Below are 27,557 nucleotides of genomic sequence, written 5' to 3'. Positions count from 1 at the left end.
TCAGAGCTGTAGGCTGTCGGGGAGAGATGGTGTACAGAGCCGTGGTGCTGCCCAGATAAAATGGGGAACCCTGAGTTGCTGAGAGCTGATTGGCAAATATAAGTGGAAATTCCTCCCCTTAGAATTCCCCAATTTAGAAGTGTTCTGAACACCTTTATTCTACAAAAATCTGATTCTCTCCTACTAATTGGTTCTGTGATCCAGGTGACATTGTTGAGTTTATCGAGTGTCCACTGTTTACAGAACTATATCCATGTGCTAGAGAGAGATTTGGAGACCCAGAACTTAAGTATCCACACAATATAGAGCCTGCAAAGGGAAAGTCATGTTTCTCCTCAACATCTTTGCTAGATTCCCCTCAAAGCAGAACCTTAGGTAAGGCTTTGAGTGCAGGTGGTTTAGTTGGGGAGGTGTCCCAAGAAGCAAGAGTTAAGGGGGTGGGAAAAGTGAGGCAGGGAAGGCAGAAAAGCCAATACAAGAGTGCCCGCATTTCCAAGGCCACGAGCCATCAGGACTTCTGAGAAGCATTCAGTGTACCTCCCAGGACTGCCTATGTGAGGACAAGAGGTTGGGCCATTTAGCCACCAGCTCCTGTCCGCCACAACCACTCCACCACAGTGCTTCTGGCATGTAGGCGGGGTCAAAGGACACCCTGCGGCCAGAAATGGAAAGCCTCCAGGTGCGTGGTTTTGGTGAGATGTTGTCCGCAGTGGTTCTGAGCTTCCTCAGAGCTGAGCAGTGCAGCAGCAGCTGAACGTAGAGCCCTCAAGCACCTGTTACGGAGAGGAGCAGTGCCGTAATGGGAAAAGAACAGGGGTGCAGTAGAAACACTAGCAGGAGGTATCTAGTTCAGAGACTGGCGGAAGGGTCTGGGAAAGCCTCCTGCAGGAAGCGGTTTCTAAGCTAAGGCAAGACCAGATGAATGGGAGGGGGACCAGGAGAGGTGAACTGCAGGTGTGGCTGGAGTGTAGGTTGCAAGGGGAGATGTGGCGAGAGAAGATCAGGAAGAACTCTGCGAGCGAAGGAGTTTAGACTTTATTGTAAGAGTAGTTAGGGGTCAAGGAGGAGACATTAACCAGAAAGACGTGATAAGCTTCATATTTTCAAAAATTCACGGTGAAGGCAGCATGTAGGATAGATGCCAGGATGGAGCAGGTGAGTGATGGTGGGACAAGACAGAAGTCAGGGAGACAAGTGAAGAGCCTGCTTAATCATCCAGGTGAGAATATAAAAATGAGAACCAGGACAGTAGCAGTGAAGCAGGTGAGAAGGGGAAAGATTTGAGCCATATTAAGTTTCTGCCTCCCCACTTATGCTCTGTTCCTGGTAAAATATAGTCTGTGTGTGTTGATGGAGAGATTGTTGTAGGGACCGTTATCCGGAAAAGAATTAGAAGATATGAATCAAAAGCTCATAAAGAGCTCTTTGGAAAATCCTTAAGCAAATTGGGAATAAAATAGCCGTCAGAAAATCTCTCAAGTAACTTCTCACGTTAGAAGTGAGACAGCACAGTGCACCACACTGAGGGTCAGAAAAGCCTTGTTTTGCCCTGGATCTGCATCTTCTGTTGGTTTGACCTTTGTTGTATCATGTAACCTCTCTGCACTTTATTTGTCCAACTCGAAATGAGGACAGTGATGCCTGTCCAGCCTCTTGTGAGTTGATCTTAAGCTGACAGCCTGTAGTAGGGTATGACCACAACAGGGAAGCTAATGAGAGTGTGGAGGGTAATGGTTCAGCCCCAGGAGTCTCATGTTCAGTGTGGACACTGGCCTATCGGCTCGTTCCAGGGCAGAGGTAGTGAGCCACCCCTCACTGGCCCTGTGCTGCAGGAAGGTGGGATTTCAGAATGGTTGGTGAGACACAAGATCATCTTGAAGTTCCTCCTCCAACTCTGAGACTCAGTGGTCCTCTTTCACGGCACTAGGGAGAGTAAGATGAGAAATGGCTATGAAACACTTGGGTAATGAGCCTTCTAGGCAAGTGAGAGGTATTAGTATTGATGTTGTCAGTAGGCCTTGTGTTGTTAGCTCAGAGAGGTTTTAAATGTTTTAACCGTCTTGCATATCCCAGTAAAGCAGAAAATGACTTCTAGTTTCCTGTATGCTGGTATATAACTTGTTTTACTTTCTAAAGAGACCAAAAGCCATGTTCATTCCATACTTCCTTCCCCTAGTACCACCTTCTTACTAGCTGCATTCTGTCTTGCTTATTTTATCTCATACATTTAACATTGACTAGAAACATTTGACCTGCCAGGACTTGAACTTGGACGTATGGGGTTTCTCCCACCATCCACGACAGCATAACCAGCAAGTAGAGCACAGGCTGTACATTCCCTGCTTTCAGGATGAGGAATGTTCTCCACCTCCTGGGAAAAACCAGGGTCCTGACTCACAGGAGTTGAAAGGAAACTGATCTTAGGGTCTTTTTAAGATCCTGTAACTCTTGCTCATCAGTGTTGGGATCTGGTTCTCTTTCTCTTGAAAGGATTCCCTGGGGCTTTAGTGCACAGATGATGACAGTGATTCAGGATGGATAACATTTATTGCCCCGTTGCTCTGTGCCAGCTCCTGTTTTAAGCACTTTATATAGAGGATACGCTACAGCCCTGTGAGTAAGCATTCACTTTGTAGATTAGGAAACCGAGGCAGATGTAGTTAAATACCTAGCCTAAAGTCACAGGGTTCGCGCTGGAATATGAAGCAAGGCATGTGATTGTAAAACCGTGTCTGAATCATGCTGCACTTCTCCCTCCTTGCAAGCAGAGACCTGTCTGTCATACAGAGCAGACAGAGGTCTTCAGGATTTCCTATCCCCAGGTCGTTAGAGTGGTCAGAGGTATTGAGCAGGAAGAGTGCATTAGGATTCTGGTCTCCATACTGTGCTCTCCACAGCGACAGGAAGTACCCTGGATGCAAACATGGCTCCCATTAAGATAAATCGCTTGAATGTAGGGAGGCCCGTGCCAATCAGAAAAACCATTAATCAAGAGATTAGAGTTTTTACCTGCTACATGTTTCATGTTTTTGCTTTCCCTAGGTTAAAAAGATCGAGTGGCATGAGCAGCCTTCTGGGGAAAATAGGAGCCAAGAAGCAGAAGATGAGCACCCTAGAGAAGTCCAAGCTGGACTGGGAGAGCTTCAAGGAGGAGGAGGGCATTGGCGAAGAACTAGCCATCCACAATCGGGGAAAGGAGGGGTAAGAAGCAGTGCATTCTATTCTCTGAAAATCCTCCAAACCCTGGGCTAGTTCATTGCACATGCGCCACCCAATTTAAGTAGGCAGGAGCTTTTCACGGTAAAACAAAAAACATGAGCTCTCTGGTTTGTTGTTGAAGCTGTGTTCTAATGTGGGCAGGTCCTGTCGGTGAGGAAAACATTGGGGTGACAGGAAGGGGGTGGGGGGGCACGTGAGCAGCACTTCTCTCGGGGAGAGGCACGTCTGCCAAGCTGAATTTGCTGAATTGCAGCTCCCATGAACTGTAAGTCACCTCGTTTGTTCATGTGGTCAGATCTGGCTCACCGTATCAGCCTCAGTCTCATCTGAATTATTTGGCCTTCTGAGAAGCCAGACAAGCTCAGTGCATCAAACGCAGAGTCAACAGAGCGCCTAGATGTTGTCGGGTATTGTGGGATTTTTTTGTCCGTGTCATTGTGGCCCGGGGTGGGGCTTCACCTTTGGCTTCAACCTATGTGACACACCAGCCCTCAGACAGCATCTGGGCTATCACATGCACCCTTTTCCTCTTCACTTTGGAATACAAAGAAGGTGTCCATAAACTGTGTACAGGAATGTCCTGAGAGAAACGGTGTTCACTGAGTACTTAGGAACCTCAGAAGGAGCCAAGAACAAAGTTACGACAGAAGTGGGTCCATGGCTCAAGGTCCACACTCCCCACCCCTAACAGTGAAAGGAAGTGTGCATGGCCCATCAGACAGCCCTGGTACTCCACATGCCTGCCCCTCTCCAGCAGGGGCTCTCCCTGCAGTCGCTGTGCATCCCTGAGGCTCAGCTTCTTCACCAGTAAAACTGAGATAGAAATACCACCCTTAGGGTGGTTGTGAGGCTCTCATGAGACAAAACATGTGATATATATATCATGCATATATGTATATAGCACAGGCAGACCTCAGAGATATTGCAGGTTCTGTTCCAGACCACTGCAATGAAGCAAATATCGCAATAAAGTGGGTCATGGGAATGTCTTGGTTTCCCAGTGCATATAAAAGTTATGTTTATACGATACTGTAGTCTATTAAGGATGCAAGCATTATATCTAAAACACAATGTACAAGCCTTAATTAAAAAATACTTTATTGCTAAAAAATGCTGACAATCATCTGACAACACAAGATTGCCACAGTCCTTCAATTTGTTAAAAAACTTAGCATCTGCAAAGTGTAATAAAGTGGAGCACAATAAGAAAGGCATAAAGCCCTGTCCACATAAAGCCCTTTGCAGAACTGCCCGTCACTGTCACTTAAAGGTGTGTATTAAGTGGTAGTCATTCAGGTTACTTATAAGCTAAATTATAATAAAGATAGGTGAGGGATTTGTTTGGGGGGGTCATTTTTCTAGATTAGGTTTCACGAGTATTTGAATGAACGTAGAAGCTGATCAGTAGATTTAAAAAAAAATGCCTTTAATGACTTTATGAGCTTGTTTAACTACCAGACTTCTAAGTCCATCTGTCAAAGATGGTTTGCCACAGGACAGAGGTAGAAGTACCATAGCCATCTGGGGAAGGGCCCACAAGAAAGCACAAGCAGGAGTCAGTGTTACCTGCAGAAGGCCTCTGATGCATGCCCTGAACCTCCCCACTCTGACTCAGCTCTAGTAACTCAGCCCCGCCACTTCTCCATGTTTGCCTGGTGATCTCAGGCAGCAGAGGAACTGCCAGTGCGTGCCACACTTTACTGCTTCTCTGAGGATTGATTATATGGGTTAGACAGTGTTCGTTCTGTTAATAGAGGTCTTATAAAAGTAAGGAGTGGTGCTGTTGAAGATAAGGGAGAGATAAGAAAATGTAGGCTGGAAGAGAAAACAAGATTAAAAAGGACATCTGCCCAATGAGGACTTTTCAGGCAATGGAAAATCACATAACTGGGTTAGGGAACAGCTAATAGCATACAACTTTTAAGCTCTTTGCTTTTCCCTCTGTCTCTGAGCCTTTTCCGCCTGGCCAGATGATTCCACGGATCTGATTGTATTTTTCCAATGCAGATCTGATGACTTCTGTGCTCTGCCTTTGGCTCTCCTCACCTGCCCTCTCTAGTGCCCACCCCATACCTCCACTCACTGCCTTTCCTAGCTCCTGGCAGATTAAAGGGCCCAACCCCTAGTCCAGGGAGGGAACTATTACTCTGGTTCTTACCTTGGCTAAGCATGAGAATCTTCTGGGGGTTTTTCCAGAGTTACATGACAAGGGCATCCCTGTGCACCGCTGAATCAAGAGTCACAGGTATCTGTGTGGTGTGTGTATACACACACACACACACACACACACACACACACACACACGATGGAATATTACTCAGCCATAAAAAAGAATGAAATTTTGCCGTTTGCAACAACATGGATGGACTTGGAGAGTATATGCTTAGTGAAATAAGTCAGACAGAGAAAGACAAATGTGGAATCTAAAAAATACAACAAACGAGTGAATAAAACAAAAAAGAACTTACAGAGAACAAACTTAGTGGTTACCAATGGGGAGAAGGAAGGGAGAAGGGGCAAGACAGGAGTAGAGGATTAAGAGGTACAAACTACTACGTATAAAATAAATAAGCTATATGGGAATATAGCCAGTATTTTATAACTATATGGAGTATAACCTTTAACAATTGTGAATTACTTGGGAATTCTCTGGCGGTCCAGTGGTTAGGAACTCCATGCTTCCATTGCAGGGGGCATGGGTTCAATTCTTGGTCAGGGAACTAAGATCCCACAAGCTTTGCGGCTGGGCCAAAAAAAAAAAAAAGAATTGCGAATTACTACGTTGTACACCTGAAACTGATATAATATTGTACGGCAACTATACCTCAATTTTAAAAAAAAGAATCACAGATACCTGTATCTTTAAATCACTCCTCAGGTGCTTCTCGTGCACAGCCTGGATTGAGACTCACTAGACCATAGCAACTAAATTCTAGAAATGAGAGCAAGACAGTCAGCTGCTGGGTGAGCCTATCCAGCACGTATGTAACTTAGAGAGCTGACTTCAAAACAGGGACTGTCGAGAAGGGCAAGAAGATTTCTACTGAGAAGTGTGCCCAGTGCCACAGTGTCAGAGGGTGGGAAGCACAAGCCAAACCTGAAAGGTCTGTTTGGTCAGGCCCCCAAATTCTCTTACACAGATGCCAACGAGAGCAAAGGCCACCTGGGGAGAGTCTGCTCTGAGGGAATATGTGGAGAATCCCAAGAAGTATTACCGTGGAACAAAAGTGATCTCTGCTGAAACTAAGGGGGAAAGGTCCTATTTGATAACATCTCAAAAAAGCTACTTATGAGTAATGGTTGGCCTCTACCATATTTATTATGAGACTGTGACATTTTTACAGACACCATATTTAAATTTTTCTCCTATACAAGAATCCAAATCATGGATAGTGATAAAAAATATTCCTGTAATACAGTCCTGACTAAAATAAGATGGAATTGAGGTTAAAAGATTATGTTGTGCTTTTTGTGTTTTGATAGTAATTCTACTTCAGTAAGTGCTATCCCATCTTTCCTCTTGTAAAGCTCTAATAGAATTTGAAGCTACATTGGTCAATATTGGATTATTATTGTCCAATTTTTAAATTTTATTTAGTTTATTTATTTTTGGCTGCATTGGGTCTTCGTTGCTGCGCGCGGGCTTTCTCTAGTTGTGACGAGCGGGGGCTACTCTTCATTGTGGTGCGCGGTCTTCTCATTGCGGTGGCTTCTCTTGTTGCAGAGCATGAGCTCTAGGCACATGGGCTTCAGTAGTTGCACTACATGGGCTCAGTAGTTGCAGCACGCAGGCCCTAGAGCATGCAGGCTTCAGTAGTTGTGGCACACAGGCTCAGTAGTTGTGGCGCACGGGCTTAGTTGCTCCGCGGCATGTGGGATCTTCCTAGACCAGGGCTGCATTAGCAGGCAGATTCTTAACCACTTGGCCACCAGGGAAGCCCTACTGTCCAATTTTTTAAAAGCAGTTTTGCTGTGTGAAAATATTCACATAAAGAAGCAAAGCACCTTAAGAAACAGCAGGCACAGGACCAGATCTGCAAAGAATTTAGACAATGGAAATATCAGAGACAGGTTTTGATACAATTATGCCTACTGTATTTAAAGAAGTAGACAAACTTGAAAATATTTTCAAGAAGAAGAAACTATAAAACGTGGCCTAAAAGACCCAAACAAAATTTCTAGAAATGAAAAATTTAATAACCATAATTAAAAATGAGAGGGATAGATTTAATAGTAGTTAGACCAGCAGAAAAGAGAAATACATGCACTGGAAAAGAGCCAGAAGAAATCATCCAGAATATTGTTCAGAGAGACAAAAAATAAGGAAGAGGAAAGTTAAGCCTCCTGGAGGACAGCGTGGGAAGAGATGAGAGACACCTCTTTACAGACTTTTCAAAACTCAAAGAATCCCAAGATAAATAAAATAGAAATCCACACTGCAGAGTGAAGTTGCAGGAAACCCGTGACAAAGAGAAAAATCTTAAGAGCAGCCAGAAAAAAGAGATTTCTTTGAAAGGAGGGGCAGTTAGACTGACAGGTAGCTTCTCAATTAACAGTACTTTTCATAACATCCCCAAATTGGAAACAACTCCGATGTCAATTTGTAATAGACAAATAAAGTGTGATGTGTTCACACACTGGGATACTCTTTACCAATTGGAATGAACATGGGTAAATTTCAGTAACATAATAACACAAAGAAGTTCATGCAGTATGGTTCCATGTATTATATTTATTTGTTTTAATTCCATTTATATGAAGGTCAAAAATGGGCAAAAACAAAAATGGGCAAAAACAATGCGTCCATTAGGTCAATTTGTGAAGAAGCAAGCCACAAAAGAACGCACACAGTGTATGTCTCTTTATGTCGAGTTCTCGGGCCGTCACCAGGTCAAGGAGCCGAATGCTGCCAGCCTTCAGGAGGCACGTTCATAACTTTCACCCAACACCCACACCCAACACCCAAGCCCAGCCAGGTGTGAGCCTGCCCACATTTCCACTTCCCTTTCAAGTTTCTGTTCCTCTGACATTACAATCTAGTTGTGCCTAATTGCGAATCATTATAAAGCAAGCTCTCCCAGTACAGCTTGGACTTCTCTAGGGCGCTCATCTTCTGCTTCTTGGCTTGCTATATAATGATTCATCTGCCTTGCCCATTTTATACTCTGTGTGTGTGCGTGTTTGTTATATTTTACAGTAAACTGAAGTGCAGTTGAATTCAAATCCTGGCTCTTCTACCAGCCTGCCATGTGCTCTAGCCCCAGTTTCTTCATCTGTGAAGTAGAAACTCTTCAGTGTACTCCCAGGTTTATAATGGGAATTAAATAAGTAGGGGAAATGTCTGGCATGTTTATAGGTAGGATTCCCCCCCACCCCAAGTCTCCGCCCCCTCTTCTTTCTTCTGTCTGCCATTACTGACCACGCCAAGCTTAGGGCCTTACTGGAAGGCTAGGTGCTCTATTCCTCTAAATCCCTTCCTGGTGTATTCCTGCCAAGCCTTCAGGAACACTTCCCACAACTGTGGCCAGTACAGCTTGGGGGCATCTCCTCTCTGTCTCCCAGGCTGGCCTCTCTTCCTTCTCTGGGCTTTTAAAGTAGGGAAGTCCCAGGGCTGAGTGATGGGCAGCCGTCGGTCCTCATATTCTCTCCCCCAGGAAAGCTAATTCCATGGCTTAAGTACTATTTTCTGCTGACAACTCGCAAAAAAGCTCTCTCCTGCCTGACCATCCCACTGAGCTGCAGACTCCCGTAGCAGCTGTTTAGTTGACATCTCCATTTGCATGTCCAAGACATTACATCAAACTTAACATCCAAAACCAAATACAGACATCCCCCACTGTTCAAAAGCTTGCTTATACCACTTTGCTTTTGCGAAAGACCTCTACATTTTCTCCCTAACTGAAAGAAATCTGAAGAGGATTTTCGTTTTCACCAAAAGGCAATTGCTTCTTCACTTCACGCCATTTCAGCTAAGAGAGGTGTTATAGGGACGCTCTACTTTCAGATAGCTTGAGATACCTCTGCTTGCTTTCTTTCCATAAACAGACTCCTTCCTCAGACTTCTCAGAAAACGGCACCATCACCATCCACCCAACTGATGAAAGAAAGCCCTCGGAGCATCCTCTTTCCACTCAATCCTGAAAGTCCAATAGACAGTTCTGTCATGAAGTATTTTGGTCCATCCCAGCTGCCTGCAGTCCGGTACAAGCTCTGCTCCCTGCTTCTGTATCTGTACTTTCCCTCCATTCTTCTCTACATCACAGCCAAAATGATTTTTTGAAAGTACAAACCATTTTTCCTCTCTTCCCTGCGGATTTTAAGTAGCACTTAAACGAGTGTTCACCTCCTTACCCTGGCGTTTGCAGCCCCCCCGAGCCGTCCCCTGCCCACCTCTGACCCTCTCCCCTGCTCCAGGCGGCCCAGCCCCTGCACTGCTCCTCCGGGTCCTCCTCCACGGTGGGCTCTTGTTGTGTCACTCAGATGCCACTCTCACTCTCTGAGTAGCCCCACCTTAGGAACCCTCCATCAAATCACCCTCTTTGACCTTCTTCATCACATTTATTGTCAGTTGATACATGTTGTCGTGTTTTGTTTCATGTACGGTAAGCCCCGAAGGGCAGGGTCTGGTTCACCACCCTGCCACCAGCGGGGTGCTAGAAGAGCATCTGTCCCAGAGCAGGCGCTGAGCCATTGCACTGTCTAAATGCACATCCCACTAGCTGTCAGGCAGCCATGGCTTTGTTTTGGAACCTAGTAAGATGGACATTAACCACCCAGAAAGGAAGGGCATGACAAGTCAGAATGACATCTCCACCTAGGCATCATTTTCAGACAGCAAAGTTGGTTAAAATGCCTGTTCCAAAGAGGTCAGCTGCACAGCAAAGAATCACTGCCTTTCCTCTGAGCCATGGACTCCAGGGCACAGTCCAGCATTTCAGGATCAGTGTCACCAGTCAGCACTCAAGGCCTTTAACATTGCTTCCCTCTATTCCTATAACTGATCGCACTAGGTTCCCTGGCAGTGTTCGCCATCAGCAGTGCGTCTCTCCAACACTGCTGAGGTAGAGGCCAGCAGGTTTGGGGGGAGGGATCAATGCAGAGAAAATGAGAGGAATACGGGCTTGGTCTCGGCTGCTGCTGGCAATCAAATTGAAGGTCATGGAGCTCGATGATTGGAGACCAGGTGTGCTTGTGATTTGGAGAGGCGTGAAGGAGAGAGAAAATAATTTTCTTTCTCCAAAGAATCTATCTCCGTGACCCTCAAGAGTCACTCTTTCAGAACGAGCACAATCTTGAGGTGAGATGGGAGGAAAGCAGTGGACAAGAAAATTAAAATCACCACCCTTTCACTTGGGCCCTCGAGGTGTTTGCGAGTCATCCTCTTGCACAGGGCTGTGTGATGTTGAGCAGATTGCTTCTTTCACTTGCACTTCTCAGGGCAAAGAAGTGCACCTCCTAGTACTTCCATCACAGAGCTTTATTCCAGCCTCAGACGGCCTGCGCTGCCTGTGGCTTTCTGGTGTTGGTCCACTTTCCTTCTCAGGTTTATGCTGCACAGAACACCTGCTGGCTCTGCTGGGGGCATAGTGATAACGCAGCCCTGAAACGTCCTCTGTTATGTGCCTGCTTCGGATTTCCCTGCACCTCCCTGTGCTCTTTCTTTTCCTGACCAGTGGGCAGGACGCCTCTCGTGGGCGGTTGTGACTGTTTGGTGGAGCTTTGGGGGATCAGCTGCCCCACAGAACTCTGCCTTCTTGTGGGGATGGATGGGCGTCCTTTCACTTGCCGCCTGGTTTCCCAGAAGTAGGTACTAACGTTCTCTGGAAGCATTTTCTACCCTTCTCGTCCTCTTCTTCTATTTTTCCTTCCCTCCACATTGGCCTAGATCTCAAGAAAATTGGTGGCAGAAAAGTAATTTGGGTTGCAGGATCAAAAAGATGACCGAGCCTATTGTGTCTAACCTGGTTCTGAAAGGGAAAGCTTAGAAAATCCCTTAGGTTTTGGTGCTATTAGCATATTTTATTAATGACAGTGAAGAGCTGCAGCCTCTTAAATGGGCCACATAAGGCAGTAGTGGTGGGAAGGGATGATCCCCTCTGCCCTTCCCAGTAGACTGGGCTGAATCAGTCTGGGTCCCCAGGAGTGCTGGGCACAGACCAGAAAAGAAGCCTTGCACTTGTCAGCTGGTGGTTCTCTTCTGGGACTGTAACCCGCTTAAGGTGCCTGAAAACTTTCTGAGGCTCAGTTTAAATAGGTCGTCCACTCGGGCCACCTTGGAGGAGGCAGCCTTCCCCACAAGCCCTTCCTCTTTCTGGGGCATTTGGTCTCTTGGTCCCTGTTCCAGCTGTCCCAGTTTCTGAGGCTTTATAGTGATACAGTCAGGTCAGAAATGGGAAGCAAGAACCACACAACACTCATAGGCATTTTTGGTTTTATTGTTTACAAAGTACTTCTCACAGTTTCATTGTACTGTCAGAGGGGTGTTGTAATTTTTATTCCTGTTTTACAGAGAAGAAAAATAAAGTATCTTGCCCACAGTCACACACATAGTAAATGTCAGAGCCACCCTCATCCTTGGCACCTTTTCTGTCTTGAGGGTGGGAGGAGGATGTCGAGTAGAAGTGTTGTTCCTGGTCAGCTCTTGGCCGCAAACCAAAGCCATCACAAGGATCCTGTTAGCAGCTGCAGATGCTGTGAACGGGGGAATGAAGTCGCCAAACCTGCCTTGATGGCCTTTGTCTGGGTTGCCCTTGAGAATTGCATTCTGCATATGTGCCCCTCTTTGCTGCCTGAGGCGTTCCCTAAACCTGAACTCTGCCTGCACCTGCTTGTTTAGCACCCAGCGTGGCTTCGCTCTTGATAGTCTCAAAATCAGCTGGACCTGGCACCAGCACCGCTCCTGGGAACCTGGAAGGCATTATTCATGCTCAGTGAGCATCTTAATTTAAGTATCACTTCCTCTTCTTTAAAGGAAAGTCAAAAAGACAGACCACAAATGCTCCAAGCCACATACTTCCTCTTCTTTCCGCCCCCAGGCCCGCTCTCTCAGGTATCCCTGGGTAATGGCTCTCTTGAAACATGCCCTAAAGTTGTTTTGAACCATGGCTCCCGCATTTGTTCTTTGGGAACTTCCAGAGAGGCAGTTAAAGCGCAGGCTGTCAGAACACTGATCTCTGTTGTGGTCTTCACCAGGGCCTGTGGGCTGGGGTGGGGAGGGGTGACGGTTGTAGTGTGACAAAGCCCGTCAGTGATCTCGGTTAACAGTCCCCACTGGGGAATCATGGGTCCCTTGGTGGTAGACAGAAGATGAATTTGTTCTGTCATGTGTCTACTTACCGGCCACAGTCTCTCCTGCTTTCACACTTTATCAAAAGGGGTCCACAGTGTCTGTGGCTTCCCCATCTGCCGGGGAATCTGAAATTGAAATTTAACCAGGCATCCTGTATTTCATTTGCGAAATTTGATGACCTGACCTTGAGGGCTTATGTCAAGCCTACAAGCAGGCCCTGCCCTTGTGTTTCCAGCCATTCTGGCCCCTCCTTGGCAATTTTGACACAGCAGCTGAGTTCCTGATCCCAGACCAGGTGGTAGCTAGTAGTTGCTGATAACGTGCGTTAAGAGAGCTGACTGTTCCCCTTGGATTGATTGTCCTCAGAGCCCTGACAGAAGCTGGCTTCCCGAAATGATGGTGACAACTCTGCCATTTTATTGAGCACCTGCTCTGTGCTAGGCATAATATGTACACTATTGCATTTAATCCCCACAACAGCCCTTCAGAGTAGGAATGATTAAGGATGATTACCTTTTTTTGGGGGGCAGGCAAATTAGGAAACAGAATTAGCAAGGTTACGTGGCTTACCCAGAGACACAGCTAGCAAGCCGCAGGGTCGGGATTCAAGCTGAGAGCTGCCACCCTGTCCGTAGTGAGGTATAGGGTTAGTGGCCGCAGGCCTGGCTGGAGAGCGGATGGGCTGGACTGGGTTGCTCCTCACAGGGTGCTGTGGGCAGGCAAGCGAGGCTCTGAACTCAGCAAAGGAACACAGGGTCCTGAACCTGCTAACGTTCTCACCCTAAACGTAATGACCTTGTAATGACAGATGCACATTTTCCACAGTGCAACAAAGGAAAGATTAGTGCAGAGATTCAATTCTGCCTCCCGTTTTCAGTGGCAGTTTTGCTCTCTCAACAGATTAATTAGCAGCAGAGATCCCCTCCCCCAAGGCAAGCAGCAGCACAGTTCAGGCCAGAAGGTGCACGAAAATGCAGCTGTGTCTCATTCAGCGGCCAGCCTTCTCCTCGCAGTGCCTGCTGCTTCAGCCCTGTGCTTCCTTCTCACCCTGCCTGGGAGGCCGACGGAAGCCTTGTCTGCTGAGCCTGGCCAAGATGAGGGGCAAACCACCAGCTTTTAGGGGACCCTGTGTGTGAGCCGTGGGTGGCAGAGGTGCTTGACCTCGTTCCCTTGGAGGAATTTAAGGAAAGGCCTCTTCTGTCGTCCTCGCAGAAGCACCCTGGCTGCATCTGGGTGGAGGACACAAGGAGAGGTGGGAAGGGTGAGGGGAAGGAAGGAGCTGCAGGTAAATACCTTCGACGGTGAGCGCTCTGCGCACCTCAGCCCACTTCACCTTCCCTGCAGCCCCAGGAGGTAGTTCTTACTGGGTTTCTTCCATTTGTAGAGGCACCTTTTCCCACATTTTGATGCGTGTGTGCAGGGTACATAGCTTTCTCTCCCCACCAACTCAGCGCACCACCAAGGCCAGGAAATGTGGTGTCACTATTTTGCTGCTGAGAAAAGCAACGCTCCTTGACCAGCATGGTCTGCTAATGTCTAACCAAGCCAGGCTCTGAACCTGGGCTTGAGGGAGCCCCTGTTCTTTCCTTAAAACCTGGTTACAAAATTGCAACATTTTCTTGCCTTCAGCCTCTAATGTACTTCCCCTTGATAAGTTGTTGGTTTCTCTTTTTCATTCTATTTTCACTCACATCTGAACCAGAAACGTGCTTGTTTAGACTAAATGGGAGTGGTCTGGATGTTCCTGAAATAGTCGTGTTGTCCACTCTGGGCACCACCTGTGGTCATCCGTTTATGTTTGCTGTAACCCAATAATCCCACAGGCCAAGTAGACCCCTTTACACCGGGGTGAGGGATGCGGGGGACAGGACAGGACAGTGCAGGGGAGGCATTTTCTTTTACTGCATCTGCTGACAGATACCTTCATTTTCTTCCAGGTACATTGAACGGAAAGCTTTTCTAGACCGAGTGGATCACAGGCAGTTTGAAATCGAGCGAGATCTCAGGCTGAGCAAAATGAAACCCTGATGTGATGAGGAACCTACAGCAGCTTAATCCTGTTTACAACGTGAGCTTTTTGTGCGTCTTTGAAATGTTTCCCGTGTTTCCCATTGACTGTTTCCCAGCAAGGTCTTTTTTTCTACATTGAATTTCTGTCTTTGTATCTTGATCTCATGTGATTTCATTCATTTTACTTTTAATAGTTTGTCTTTTAAAAAATAAAAATAAAAAAGTACAGGTTGGTCCTGTGAGAGGCTGGTGAAGATGACAGCACTCACCTTTCCTTTGTTCTGCTACAAAGTCCACCAGGCCAAGCCAGCACCTCCCAGGCCTGTCCTGGCCACCATGGTGGAGAGAGTGACCAGCCTGCACACACGTGAACCCCCAGAGGCTGTAGGGCTCCCTGTGAAGAGGCTCGCCAGTGTTGGTGGAACACCAAGTCCCCGGGCAGCTCTGTTCTCAGTTCCACTCCTGCTTCTCTCCTGATCTCTTTCTCTCTCCTGAATGGGATTCCTATTTGCTGGTATAATGTGAGGCTGAAAATAAGGATACACTATTACTGCATTAGGGACTTTTCTTTTCCTTCAGCCATTTTCATGTTCTCAAAGTCAACTTCACGTGTGCTCTCACCTCAGTAATGCTTTAATTTTTGGTTTGTCAAAGAAGACTCCAAAGGACTTTTTTTTTTTAACTCTTTAGGAAAATTTAAATTCCAAACTTCATATTAATAAAGCAGTAAACAGGACATCCTGCCCCTGTGGGCTGGTGGTGGGGATGTCCTGAGTAACACGGACAGGTTTGGGGGAGGTAGGGTTCCAAAGACTGGAATTCAGAATCCTGCCTGGACATCTACCAGCTCTGTGACCTTGAGCACAGTTCAGCTTTCTGAACCTTCATTTTCTGGTCTGTAAGTGGCCTGAGTAATACCAGAACCTCACAGGGTCGAGATGAGCCAGTGACATGTGCAGGGAACATGCACAGGTCTCCCCCTCCAGTCCTCTAATATGTGGGCAGAACCTCATGCAACCAAGACCTGATTGTCAGCCCTGCATGGCCGTGAGGTTATGACCCTCATTACTCACTGAGGCCAGGTCGGGCTGATTAAGGTGTGTGCATCTTCAGTTGAGAATCATCTTTTCTGTCAGAGTCTTCTTTGAACCATAGCCCACAGTTTTTAAGAACAGGTGGATAATATTTTATCTAGCTCTTCACATCCACATTTAGTGAAAACTAATCTGCCTGACTCCCAAAGGAAGTGACATCTCTTTATCTAGGAGTCGGGAATTGCCAAGGAAAATGTTTGCAGGAAGTGGGGGCCTGAGTCAGCGCCGGGAGGCAGCTCGGTAGCCCTTTGCCGGGCACCGTGCGCCTCCCTTGTCCGTGGCATGGATGACTGAGGAGGGCAGCCAAGGATACTTCCTGCTGGTCTGTGGAGTCCAGAGAATCCCTGAGAGATGAGTTTCCTGGCCTTGCTCCTGCCATCAGTCTTTGTCTTCTTGTCCCAGATAAACGCATCACATTTCCAGAGCATCTGTTACCTTCCCATTACTGAAAAAAACTGCCCTATAACAGCATAAGGTCAAAGAATAAAAACAGCCTTCTCTATGTGTTCTGTTCACCTATTTCCCAAGGAACACAGTCCTCTAATTAGGAGCGCTGCATGAGGTCCCTAGGGGAGAAAGGCCGCATTAAGAGCTAAGTCTTGAGTGAGGCGTGCGCCACTGGGGCTGAGGAGGGGAACAGGACTAGGAGCCCAGGGCCCGATTTCATGAGAACTGACAGGTCCAGCAGGCCAGCTGGTAGCTGCTGCTGCAGGAGGGTGCAGAAAACCTCCCTAGAGAAGAGTGGCGTGATGGTGCTGCTGATAGCCAGGCAGGGACCAGGAAGGCCAGGTGACAGGGCTCTCCAGGTGCTGTGCTGCCTCTTGGCCTCAGCAGGACAGAGGAGGTGTGTGCGGCGTGGCTCTCTGGAGTGCGTCTTCTTCTGGTATTTGGTATCAGTCTTTAGCCAGAACTGGAATTACTCAGGCATGTTGGGTAAGAGTCCATGACTCTTTTTTTTTTTTAATTACCAAAAAACCAGTAAACAGATAGGAATTGGTGTAAGATGGCGGACTCCTGGGGAAGGATTCAGAAGCTCTTAGCTTCATCAATAAATGATGCAGTGGTTCCATGTGCCTGGTGCTTCCTCACAAGTTATCTGACCAGAAGAGGAAACTTGCCTGAGGTCAGACTGCGAAACTGCCAGCGGTCACACCTGTGTCTTATGCCTAGAGGACAGAAGGCGGGGGGCCCTGCCGGCGAGATGAAACAGCCTCTCTTCGCCTTCTGGATCCCAGCTCCTAGTTGGAGGATTCACGTTGGAGAGGAAAGATTTGAGTGCGAGGGGACAGAGCAGCCGAAGATGAAGCGATGCTTCCAGTTGAGGAGAATGGCAGCTGGCGCACGCCGGTGCCACAAGCTTGTGTCAGAAGTACACCAGAGGCTTGGGCACACTGGCTTCAGCTTCCAGTCCTTTGTGCCGTGGGGCGGCGTCTGAACCTCTCTGTGGGGAAGAGTGTGCTGCCTCACCTAGACACACTCGGGCCTTGGGCAGACAAGCCGGTGGGGAGGCATAAGCCCTGCCCCAGAACCAAGTTTCTGTGCTACACGGTGTAGGCAGTGTTGCCCTCTCCTCTTTGGGATGCTGCCTGGTTTCAGCGAGTGAGGGGAGGAGGGGCTGGTGCCCAGGTGACAGTACCTCGGAGAGTCGGGGTATCTTAAATGCCATCCCACTGCACCTCCTTCCTTGGGCACACAGGTGTACCCAGGGTTCCTGCTTCAGGCCTTCCTGCGAAGTCTTTCCTTTTTTTCTGCAGCTTTTTTTTCATGCCCTCTTAAGGCAACTTAGATCCAACAGGACCACCAGATGCAATCTTTGTGCACACGAAGTTGACCACAGAGGGAGAGTGGGCTGTGGAAGTCTGGAAGATTCCACCCTGGTTCCCTGCGGCCTGGACTTGCCCAGTCCCCAGAGACTCTCCTTTCCAGAGCCCCTCTCCATGGTCTGCCGGTGAGCTTTCATTGTTGTACCCTCAGAAAGCTGATGGTGTAGACAGATCTCCGCTCAGGTAAGGGACAAGGTGGCTGTGTCAGGGAGGGAAGGGAGAAATGTAACATGAGGAGAACACTGGCAACATCTTACAGTGGGTTTGGCGTCCTGCCTCTAACCTTAGATTGTAGCCCTGCCATCCGGGTTGAGTCCCTCCCTCTGTGTCTCAGATTCCTTGTCTTCAAAAGGTTTCTGAGAATGCTTAATAATCCTGCTCTGCCTACCTCACAGTATTTTGTTAAATGAAATACATTATCCAAGTGTTAAGTTACTCTAATTAAATTGCACACTAAAGGCTCCCAGCTCCCCAAGACAGCCAGGCTTCTGTGAGTATAAATTAGCACCGCCTTGAAGAACACTTTGGCGATGTCTCATGAATCTGGAGCTGCACTCGGCCTGTGACACAGCAGCTCTGCTCTTGGCTTGACATCCTAGAGAAGCACCAGCATGTGCACAAGGAGGCAGGCTCATTGGTGATAGTAAAAACCTGGAAACCACCCAGTGCCCATCAGGAGAAGGGGCCAATTGTGAAATAGCCACACAGTGGAGTACAGTACAGCAGTGAAACGACTGGGCCAGGGCTACATGCCTCAACACAGATGAACCTCTTAAGCAGCATTGATGCAAGACACCTAACGTACAGTCCCAGTTATACAAGTTCAAAAGCATGCGAACGTAGAGGTGATGGTTGCCCAACATTGTGAATGCAGTAAATGCCACTGAATTGTACACTTTAAAATGGTTAATTTTATGTTATGTGAATTTCACCTCAATAAAATTTTTAAAACATGAGAAAGATATTGTCCTTTGACTCAGAATAATATATATACTATATAATTATATATATTCATATATTCATTCAATATAAACATATGTAAACAAATGGGTGATAAACACTAAATTCAGCATAGTGGTTACCTCTCATGGGATTGGGAAGCTTATACAATAAAAGAAAGATAACAGAGGAGCTTCGTTTAATGATGTGGGTTTATATCTTCAGTTGGGAGTTGGGGACAGATATTTCTTACGTTATTCATTATACCTTTCTACTCTATTTATCTGTAATATTTCAAGATAAATTTTTTTTTTTTTTTTTTTTTTTTTGGCTGCATTGGGTCTTCGTTGCTGTGTGCAGGCTTTCTCTAGTTACGGCGAGCGGGGGTTGCTCAGCAGTTGTGGCGCAGGGGCTTAGCTGCTCCGCAGCATATGGGATCCTCCCGGGCCAGGGCTCGAACCCGTATCCCCTGCATTGTCAGGCAAATTCGTAACCACTGAGCCACCAGGGAAGTCCCAAGATAAATTTTTTTGAAAGAAAGACAAACCCGCTTTTAAATTTGCATCACCTCAGTCAGTCTCCTTAGGGAGAGATAGCCAAGGGATGGGGCAGTTCAGGGATGGAGGGTTGCCATGGTGATGAGCTTGCTGGGTGTCGAGGAGCTTTTTCTGCCTCGTCTTCTGGGCCAGCAGGCATTCCAGAATGATCCCTCCAAGCTGCTTTTGAGACATTCTTCAGGAGATGAGTGATTCACATAGGTGAACTACTACATGCCCAACCCCTCCAGCCCCAGCTCCCCTTTCTCTGAAAAGCAGGTTGGGTGGCTGGGGGAGCTGAAGGGTCTGTACCAGGCCACGTGCCCTGTCCCAGCACAGCTGATGGTGTGATCCCTGCCGATCAGCCTTCCCCTCACCCACAAGGCTGCACAGGTGCACACAAACAGGCCATATGTTAGAAAGATGCTACCGTAGGCCTTGACTTGTTAGATGCAAACAAATGGTTCCTGACCTGGATAAATGAGCTTGAAATTTAAAGACACCAAAATGAATTACAGTCAATGTCTGAGTTTTCTAGTGGAAGTTATGGAGCTGCCTGTTTTCAAACTCTGCCCAGCATCTTGAGCTCACCCCCGGGGCCCTGGACCACAGCTGTGACATGAGGTCGCTGTGGAGGTGTGGCCATCTCCTCAGGGTGTGGAGGAGTGTTGCTGGGCCTCTGCAGGGAGGGAGGGAACTATCCTCTGACTAACCCCACTAATCTCTGGTAATGATGTAATGCCTTACTTCTTCCAGTTAACACCTCTACATTAATAACCGAAGCCTGCCCGAGTTTGAGGCACCCTGACTGACAAATAAGAGACTTCTTTTTAAAAATAAATTTATTTATTTGCTTATTTATTTTTGGCTGTGGTGGGTCTTCGTTGCTGCGCTTGGGCTTCCTCTGCTTGCGGTCCGTGGGCTTCTCACTGCAGTGGCTTCTTTTGTTGCAGAGCACGGGCTCTAGGCGCACAGGCTTCACTGGTTGTGGCACGCGGGCTCAGTAGTTGTGGCGTGCAGGCACTAGAATGCAGGTTCAGTAGTTGTGGCTCACGGGCTTGGTTGCTCTACGGCATGTGGGATCTTCCCGGACCAGGGCTCGAATCCGTGTACCCTGCACTTGCAGGCGGATTCTTAACCGCTGCGCCACCAGGGAAGTCCCTGGGAGACATTTTTTAAGTCTGGAAGCTCTTTGGGTGCCTGAGGTTGCATCTGTGGCAGGGTGGACCCTCTCTGTCCCAGACACCTCATCAGATTGCCTCATCTTTGCTGTTGTCTCTAGCTGGACCTCACAGTTCTGTTACAGCCCTGCCACTGAGCTCCATTACAGGGCCTTTGAATTTGAGGTTGTTATCCTGAGACACAGGGAGGGGAGCCTGCCCATCCCCGAGTCACACACACACACCCAGCCCTCCTGCACCAACAGTGTCTGGTGTGACCTGTGTGTGCCCTTGAGACCACTATAGACAACTGGGGGTAGAAATGATGTGAATAAGCATCATTGTAGAGGCCTATTCTGTCTTTGCAGTACAACTGTATTTTTTAAAATATTGCAAATACCCCACGTGGTACAATAAATACATATTTTGTTTTTTGTGCAGTTCCTGGCACAAAACCCTTGGAATTTACTCTCTTTGTGTGCTAATGAGAGGACTCCTGGGGGAGCCCGAGCCCAAGTGTTGGGCTGGCCAAAAAGTTCATTCGGGTATTTCCATAAGATGTTATGGAATAGCTTCCAACTCAACAGCTTCAGGACGGGATCTGGTCACCAGGAAAACCACACCTTTGACCCCTTAGAACTTCCAGCCCCACCCTCCACCACCACCCACCACCCATCCCTCCCTCTGGAGAGGGAGGCCAGAGATCAATCAATCACCAATGGCTAAGGACTTCCCTGGTAGCGCAGTGGTAGGAATCCACCTGCCGATGCAGGGGACACGGGTTCGAGCCCTGGTCCGGGAAGATCCCACATGCCACGGAGCAACTAAGCCTGTGCGCCACAACTACTGAGCCTGCACTCTAGAGCCCACGTGCCACAACTACTGAAGCCCGCGCATCTAGAGCCCGTGCTCTGCAACAAGAGAAGCCACCGCAATGAGAAGCCCGCTCACCGCAACGAAGAGGAGCCCCTGCTTACCGCAATTAGAGAAAGCCCGTGCACAGCAGCAACGAAGAGGAGCCCCTGCTTACCGCAATTAGAGAAAGCCCGTGCACAGCAACAAAGACCCAACGCAGCCAAAAATAAATAATTTAAAAAAAGAATCACCAATGGCTAATGATTTAATCAATCATGCCAACATAATGGAACCTAAATAAAAACCCCATAAGCAGAGTTTGGGGAGCTTCTAAGTTGCTGACCACATCCACTTGCTGGGCACAGAGGCTCCTGCTCAGGACCCCTCTGGACCATTTTCATTTGACTGTTTGTAGCCTTTATAACATTTTTCGTAAGGAGAGCATCTTCCTTAGTAGATGAGTTCTAGCAAATTATCACACGTGATGGGTGGTCGTGAGCTGGGCGGCAGCATGGGCAGCAGCCTCGGCAGCCCGTTCTCAGCTGGCGTCTGAAGCGGGGCGGTCTTGTGTGGCTGAGCCCGTACTATGGGGTCTGCGCTAACTCTGGGTAGATAGTGAATGAACTGAACTGAGTTGTTGGACATCTCGTTGGACCCCACATTTGTCTAACTCTAACGTTAACGCCAAGCATCTGCCACAGGTGACTGAGACGCAGTGCGATATAGTCAAGACACCCTTGCTGGAGAATCAGGACACCCTAATCCCAGCTCTGCTGACCAGCTGGTGCCCTCAGGCATGTGGCTTGGCCTCCTCTGCCCCCATTTCTGCATCTGTAAAAGGAGGGGGGTTAATAACTGTGGGCATTTAACACTAGGAATCTGCGTTTTGTTTTGTTTTTTTCTGGGTTTTTTTGCGGTACACGGGCCTTTCACTGTTGTGGCCTCTCCCGCCACGGAACACAGGCTCCGGACGCGCAGGCCGAGTGGCCACGGCTCACGGGCCCAGCCGCTCCGCGGCATGCGGGATCTTCCCGGACTGGGGCACGAACCCGTGTCCCCTGCATCGGCAGGCGGACTCCCAACCACTGCGCCACCAGGGAAGCCCGGAATCTGCATTTTGAACAGGCAACCCCATGATTGTATGCACTCTGAAGTTTGAGAACCGCTGCTTATGGCCTCCCTACCTAGAAAAAATGTAAAAGCCTCCAGCTACGTATTAGGAAAATTCCATTTCCTTTATTCTTACCACTTCAAATAATTCAGACTCCTGAATTCCTGACGCACCAGCAAACCATAATGAGTAAGCCCAGGTTTCCTCCCTGACATCTGCTGAGACCCACCTGCAGGAACTTTCTCCTACCTTCAGAGGCCTTTGCAGGGAAGCCCCTTAAAGTCATCAGTAACTTGGAGAAGCAGCTGAAGTAAGGCCTGGGAAACAAGCGAGAAATTCACACAACAAAATCCACCCACGTCCCAGCAAACACGTCTGAAGAGGCAACACTCAGCTGCCAGGTTGGCAACAGATGGCAGGACCCATGTGCGCGCGCACACATGCTCACCCCGGCTAAGCCGAGCGTCTAGTGTGTCAGCGAGGTTGCCCGGCAGCTTGGAGAAGACCCAAGTCACCAGAGGCACACCACTTCTGTCAAATCAGCCCTGCACGAGGCAGATGGCCCCAGCTCCCAGGCCAACTCGGCCAGCCCGAGGCCTTCCTGCCAGTGGGAGCTTTGTCTGCACGGGGCTTGACCTCTCTCTTCCCCCTCCTGATGTACCTCTTTTTTCTTCTGATTATCGAAGGCAACCATTCATTGTTGGAAAATGTGGAAGCAGAAAAATTAAAACTTAAATCTCCCATAGTCTTACTAACAGAGAAAACTGCTGTGTTCATTTTGGGATACTTTCAGTCTATTTCCCTATGTTTTTACATAGTTTTTCTTTCTTTCTTTCTTTCTTTTTTTTTTTTTTTGTGGTACGCGGGCCTCTCACTGTTGTGGCCTCTCGCGTTGTGGAGCACAGGCTCCGGACGCGCAGGCTCAGCGGCCATGGCTCACCAGCCCAGCCGCTCCGCGGCATGTGGGATCTTCCTGGACTGGGGCACGAACCCGTGTCCCCTGCATTGGCAGGCGGACTCTCAACCACTGTGCCACCAGGGAAGCCCTACATAGCTTTTCTTAACACTACTGGAATTATACTCTACCCGTGAAGCTCAATACAGAAGCTAGTGACCACATGTGGATATTTTGATTTAAATTTTAAATTCATTAGAATTCATAATTCAGTTCTTTGGTCACACTAGCCAAAGATTTCAACTGCTCAGCAGTCACGTGACCAGGGACTACACTACTGGAAAGTGCAGGTATTGAACGTTTCCATCAGCACAGAATTCTGTTGGACCGCGCTGGTGTATGTAGTTTTGTATTCTTTTTTTAACCTATGGTATGTACTATGAGCACATCCCCATTCAAACATTCTTTGAGAAAACGATTTTTAACAGCTGCATAATGTACCATTACATGCTTGTACCACAATTTGTTTCATCAGTCCTCAACCATTGGCCACTAAGGTTACCCACTTTTTGTCATTATACATGATGCTGTGGTGAACTGCCTAGTCCTGAGATCTGGACCTGCATCCCTGATCATTTCCAGATCACTGCTACAAGTGGAATTGTCATGTCAGGGAAGGTGACATTTTCAAGGCCTTGAAATATAATGCCCAGTTACCTCCCAAAAGGGTCTTCCTCCGTCCAGCAGGGCGGTTGTGCCCCTCTCTTCCTATGTAAACCCTCTGAGAAGACAAGATTCAGCAAGGAAGCCCTGTCTGCCTGTCTCTGAACACAGAGCCCAGTGCTTTGGGAGAGACATGTCCGGAAGTAGGAGGAGAACGCCACCCATGGAGAAGACTGGACTAGGTCATCCCTGAGACCTACTAGCATCTTCTGCAGTACCAGCCCAGGGCTCTGTCTCTGGAAGAAGCATTTGGACGGGGCAGGTGTGATGGTTAATTTTTCGTGCAAACTTGACTGGGCTAAGGGATGCCCAGGTAGCTGGTAAAACATATCTGTAAGGGGTTTTCTAGAAACAGCATTCGAATGGGTAGACTGAGAAGAAGATCATAGTCACCAATGTCGATAGGCATCATCCAACCCACTGAGGGCCTGAATAGAATAAAAGTTGGAGGAAGGGCGAATCTGCTCTCTCCTTAAGCTCAGACACCCATTTCCTCCTGTCCATCTGCACTCATGCCTGCAGGCTTGGACTGGGACTTACACTGTCAGCTCCCCAGGGTCTCCAGCCTGCAGACAGCAGAACCCTCAGCCTGTCTATGTCCGACTGGTTCTTCTTCTCTGGAGAACCCTAATGCAGCAGGAATATGCCCCAATGCCCCTTGATTCATCTAAACCTGGATTAATCTGTTTTGTATTTTTTTAACCTATGGTATTTAACCTATGTGATTAACATCACATTAATCTGTGAGTCCCTCTAAATGTTTTCTGAATCCATTTATCCTCTCCCTGCTCAGGGTAAGTGAGTTTTGTTCAGTTAGAGGTGGGGCTTCACTTCACTTCTCTCATGCTTCCCAAGTCGTTCTGAGGTTTGGTAACATTTTCGTTCTGAGGTTTGGTCTACATTCGTCTTAAATTATCATTCACAACCACCTAGCCTCCCATCTCATCCCCTCTCGGTCGGTCTTTATCTTTCCTAACAAGGGCTCCTCTTGTAAGCCTTTCCATGGCTTGCCCATCCCCTTTCTCATGTCAGTTGCCCCTTTGTGTGTCCTCCACGTCTCCCACGTCAGCCCTGACTTGGGCAGTCAGACCTGCTCACGGGATTCCAGACTTGTGGTTCAGACCTCAAGTGTCAATTCTGGCACCCCTCTCTCGTTTGCAATTTGGGCGGCTGCTTGCGGCCTCACTTTTGCTCTCTATAAGATGGGGGTTGACAGTTATGAAGCAGCACAGCCAGACTGGACTTGGTGGCATCTGCTCCATTCAGTGCATCCTTAGACAAAGGGGAGCCATTAAGGATGGAACCGTGTGAGAGCCAGAGCTGGCCTGGCTTCTGTGCTTGCAGATGAGAACTGGTCCCTGCTGTCAGTTACAGCAAGACCCCGGACCTCCTGGGATGAGCTGGGCTTAGGTCACCATAGGCCTCAGGGTTGGTGAAGACTCCTACCGTGGAGATGGGTGAAGGGATTATCTACGAGGAAACCACTTAAGGCCAAAAGTTACATCCTTCTGGAGAGCCTGAGACGCTGGCCGCAAGAAAAACACCCCACGACGTTCAAAGCCTCTGGGGCAGCTGCCCTGGCCTCTTTCCAAGCTGAGTCATGGCATTTAGTGTATTCAACAACCACCCTAAACCAATAGGCCCAGAGGCCAGAGAATAAAGAAGTGAGCCTGCGTCTGTTCACAGAGGGAGCTTTCCCACCCTCACCCCTCTTTACAGTACATTCTGTCATGGGCTGTCTCAGAAGACTGAGGTCCTAGCTGCAACTCTGTGGTGCCTTCGTGAAGCCTCTTCCTCTCCCCTGGGGCGCCTTCCTGAACAGGGAAAGGTTTGGGCCTCCAGGGAGGAGCAGCGGCTCCTGCCTCAGGGGAGCCTGAGAAGTAGAAAGCTGGGGCCCAGCAAGGCAAGCTGGTAGGTGGAGGGTGGAGAGACTCGAGTCAGCGATTCTGACAGCAACAGCGTATAACTGCTGTAACTGGGAGTCACACCAGCCCTTCTAGCCCAGCCTGACATCCCAGTCCTTCCAGGACTTTTGAATCAAGGCCACGGCACTGCATGACTCTGGCGGGGGAGAGGGGCTGGTCACAAGAATAAAATAGGGACGGGGCTCCGCTTTATTAATCCCCATTTGACAAACTGGGATGAAAACATGCTTAGAGAGTATAGATGCTGTGCTGAAGTTCACACAGCCAGCCTGGTACCCAGACCTGGCCGCCCCGCCCTGCCACTGGACGTCAGAGGTGACAGGGAGTCCAGTTCTGGCCAAAGTACAGACCTCCCTCCCTACAGTGAGTTCCTTCCGTTTCCATGAGAGTCAGCCTCGCTCCCTGGGAGCAGGGAGACTTTCTCAGTGCCCCTGGTGCAGACCCTTGGCCTCCGGACAGCACAGCAGTGATGGGCGTGGGGGCCTGGTGTGCCTGCCGCGCTGAGAACCGAGCTGCTGCTCTGGGGACTCGCACTGGTGACCCCAGTGTGGCAGCATCTGTTTAATAATTTAGAGAATGTATACTATTCAGCCGGGCGGCTTCATCCCTGGGTCCAGAAACACAGTGCCCTGGGGATTGTTTCCAGTGGAGAGTGAAATTCCACTTGTCACGGGCACTGAGAACACAGGCCTGTTCCTGGAAGGGGCTCTGGTCCCTGGGTGTTTACAAACATCCTAGGAGACCAGGAGGCCAGCAGCCAGGGCCCTGGGGCTGGGGTGGGGCTGCGGGTCTCCCAGCTCAGCTGTCTGCTGCTGGGGACCTGTGAGTCCCTTCCCCTCTGTCTCCTGCCTGCTCAGAGGCGACGGGACTGCATGGGAACCTGTTCAGGGTGGCTTTGTATTTCCTAGAACTCGGCGATTGCATTTTCCCCTCCCTGGTGGCGCAGTGGTTGAGGGTCCGCCTGCCGATGCAGGGGACATGAGTTCGTGCCCTGGTCCGGGAAGATCCCACATGCCGCGGAGCGGCTGGGCCCGTGAGCCATGGCCGCTGAGCCTGCGCGTCCAGAGCCTGTGCTCCGCAACGGGAGAGGCCACAACAGTGAGAGGCCCGCGTACCGCAAAAAAAAAAAAAAAAAAAAAGAAGGTGTTTTTATATTTAAAAAAAAACCAAACTTAACACTTGAAAACGTTTTGCTAAGTGCAATAAGCCAGACCCAGAAGGATCAATATTGTATGATTGCACTTATGTGAGGGACTAGAATAGGCAAATTCATAGAGACAGAAAGCATGGTGGTTGCTGTGGCTGGGAGGAGGGCAGGGGAGTTATTGTTTAATGGGTGCAGAGCTGTTGAGATGAGAAAGTTCTGGAAATGGGTAGTGGTAATGGTTACAGGTCACTGCGAATGTACTTCTTGCCACTGAATTGTACACTTAAAAATAGTTAAAACAAACAAACAAAAAAAATAGTTAAAACAGTAAATTTAATGTTATGTATGTTTTACCACAATTTAAAAAAGTGTTTACTATAAAAAAAAGGGTTGCACAAATAATGAATGTTCACTCAAGAAACATTAGAAAATAGAGGAAATAATTTTAGTTAACCAAAACCCCCTCTTTTTCTCCAAACAGCAAACAAACTAGTCTCCTGTGAAATTTTAATCTGTAAAGACAGAAAAAGCTCTACTTATTAATCCGTAGAGTACCAAGCACTGAATAGGCCTTCCCTAAATATGACACAATGGTGAAAAAAATCCTACCCCTTCCCCAAGATAACCACAGCTGATATTTGGTATCTATCCTTCCACACTTTTCCCAGTGCAAACATATGACATAAATATAAATATGTGAATTTTTATGAAAATGGGATCCATCTGTACCTATTATTTGGAAGCCTATTTTTCCTTGCTTTACAGTATATTGTAAACGTGTTTTCATGTCATTCCGTATCATTTGTGGTGGAGCCCAAGATTGAATTCCGT

The 27,557-nt window shown here is 48.1% G+C and overlaps 1 protein-coding gene and 1 pseudogene across 2 annotated transcripts in view; both read left to right on the top strand.

Annotated features, from left to right (window-relative positions):
* The window catches only part of CFDP1 (craniofacial development protein 1), a 139,521-nt gene extending 121,126 nt beyond the window's left edge, over positions 1 to 18,395 (top strand). The window contains exons 6-7 of one of the 2 annotated variants that reach the window (XM_060130502.1): positions 3,043 to 3,201; positions 14,446 to 18,395. In XM_060130502.1, coding sequence (XP_059986485.1) covers positions 3,043 to 3,201; positions 14,446 to 14,536 — 250 coding nt within the window. In that variant the 3' untranslated portion in view covers positions 14,537 to 18,395. The remainder of the gene's footprint in view (positions 1 to 3,042; positions 3,202 to 14,445) is intronic. The other variant, XM_060130505.1, reaches the window with a different exon arrangement.
* On the top strand, positions 3,617 to 6,516 carry LOC132510161 (cytochrome c-like; annotated as a pseudogene).
* Positions 18,396 to 27,557: the final 9,162 nt, after the last annotated feature.

This window comes from Lagenorhynchus albirostris, chromosome 19 (genome assembly GCF_949774975.1).
Source record: "Lagenorhynchus albirostris chromosome 19, mLagAlb1.1, whole genome shotgun sequence".
Lineage (NCBI taxonomy): Eukaryota > Metazoa > Chordata > Mammalia > Artiodactyla > Delphinidae > Lagenorhynchus > Lagenorhynchus albirostris.
This window is presented reverse-complemented; position numbering and strand designations above follow the sequence as displayed.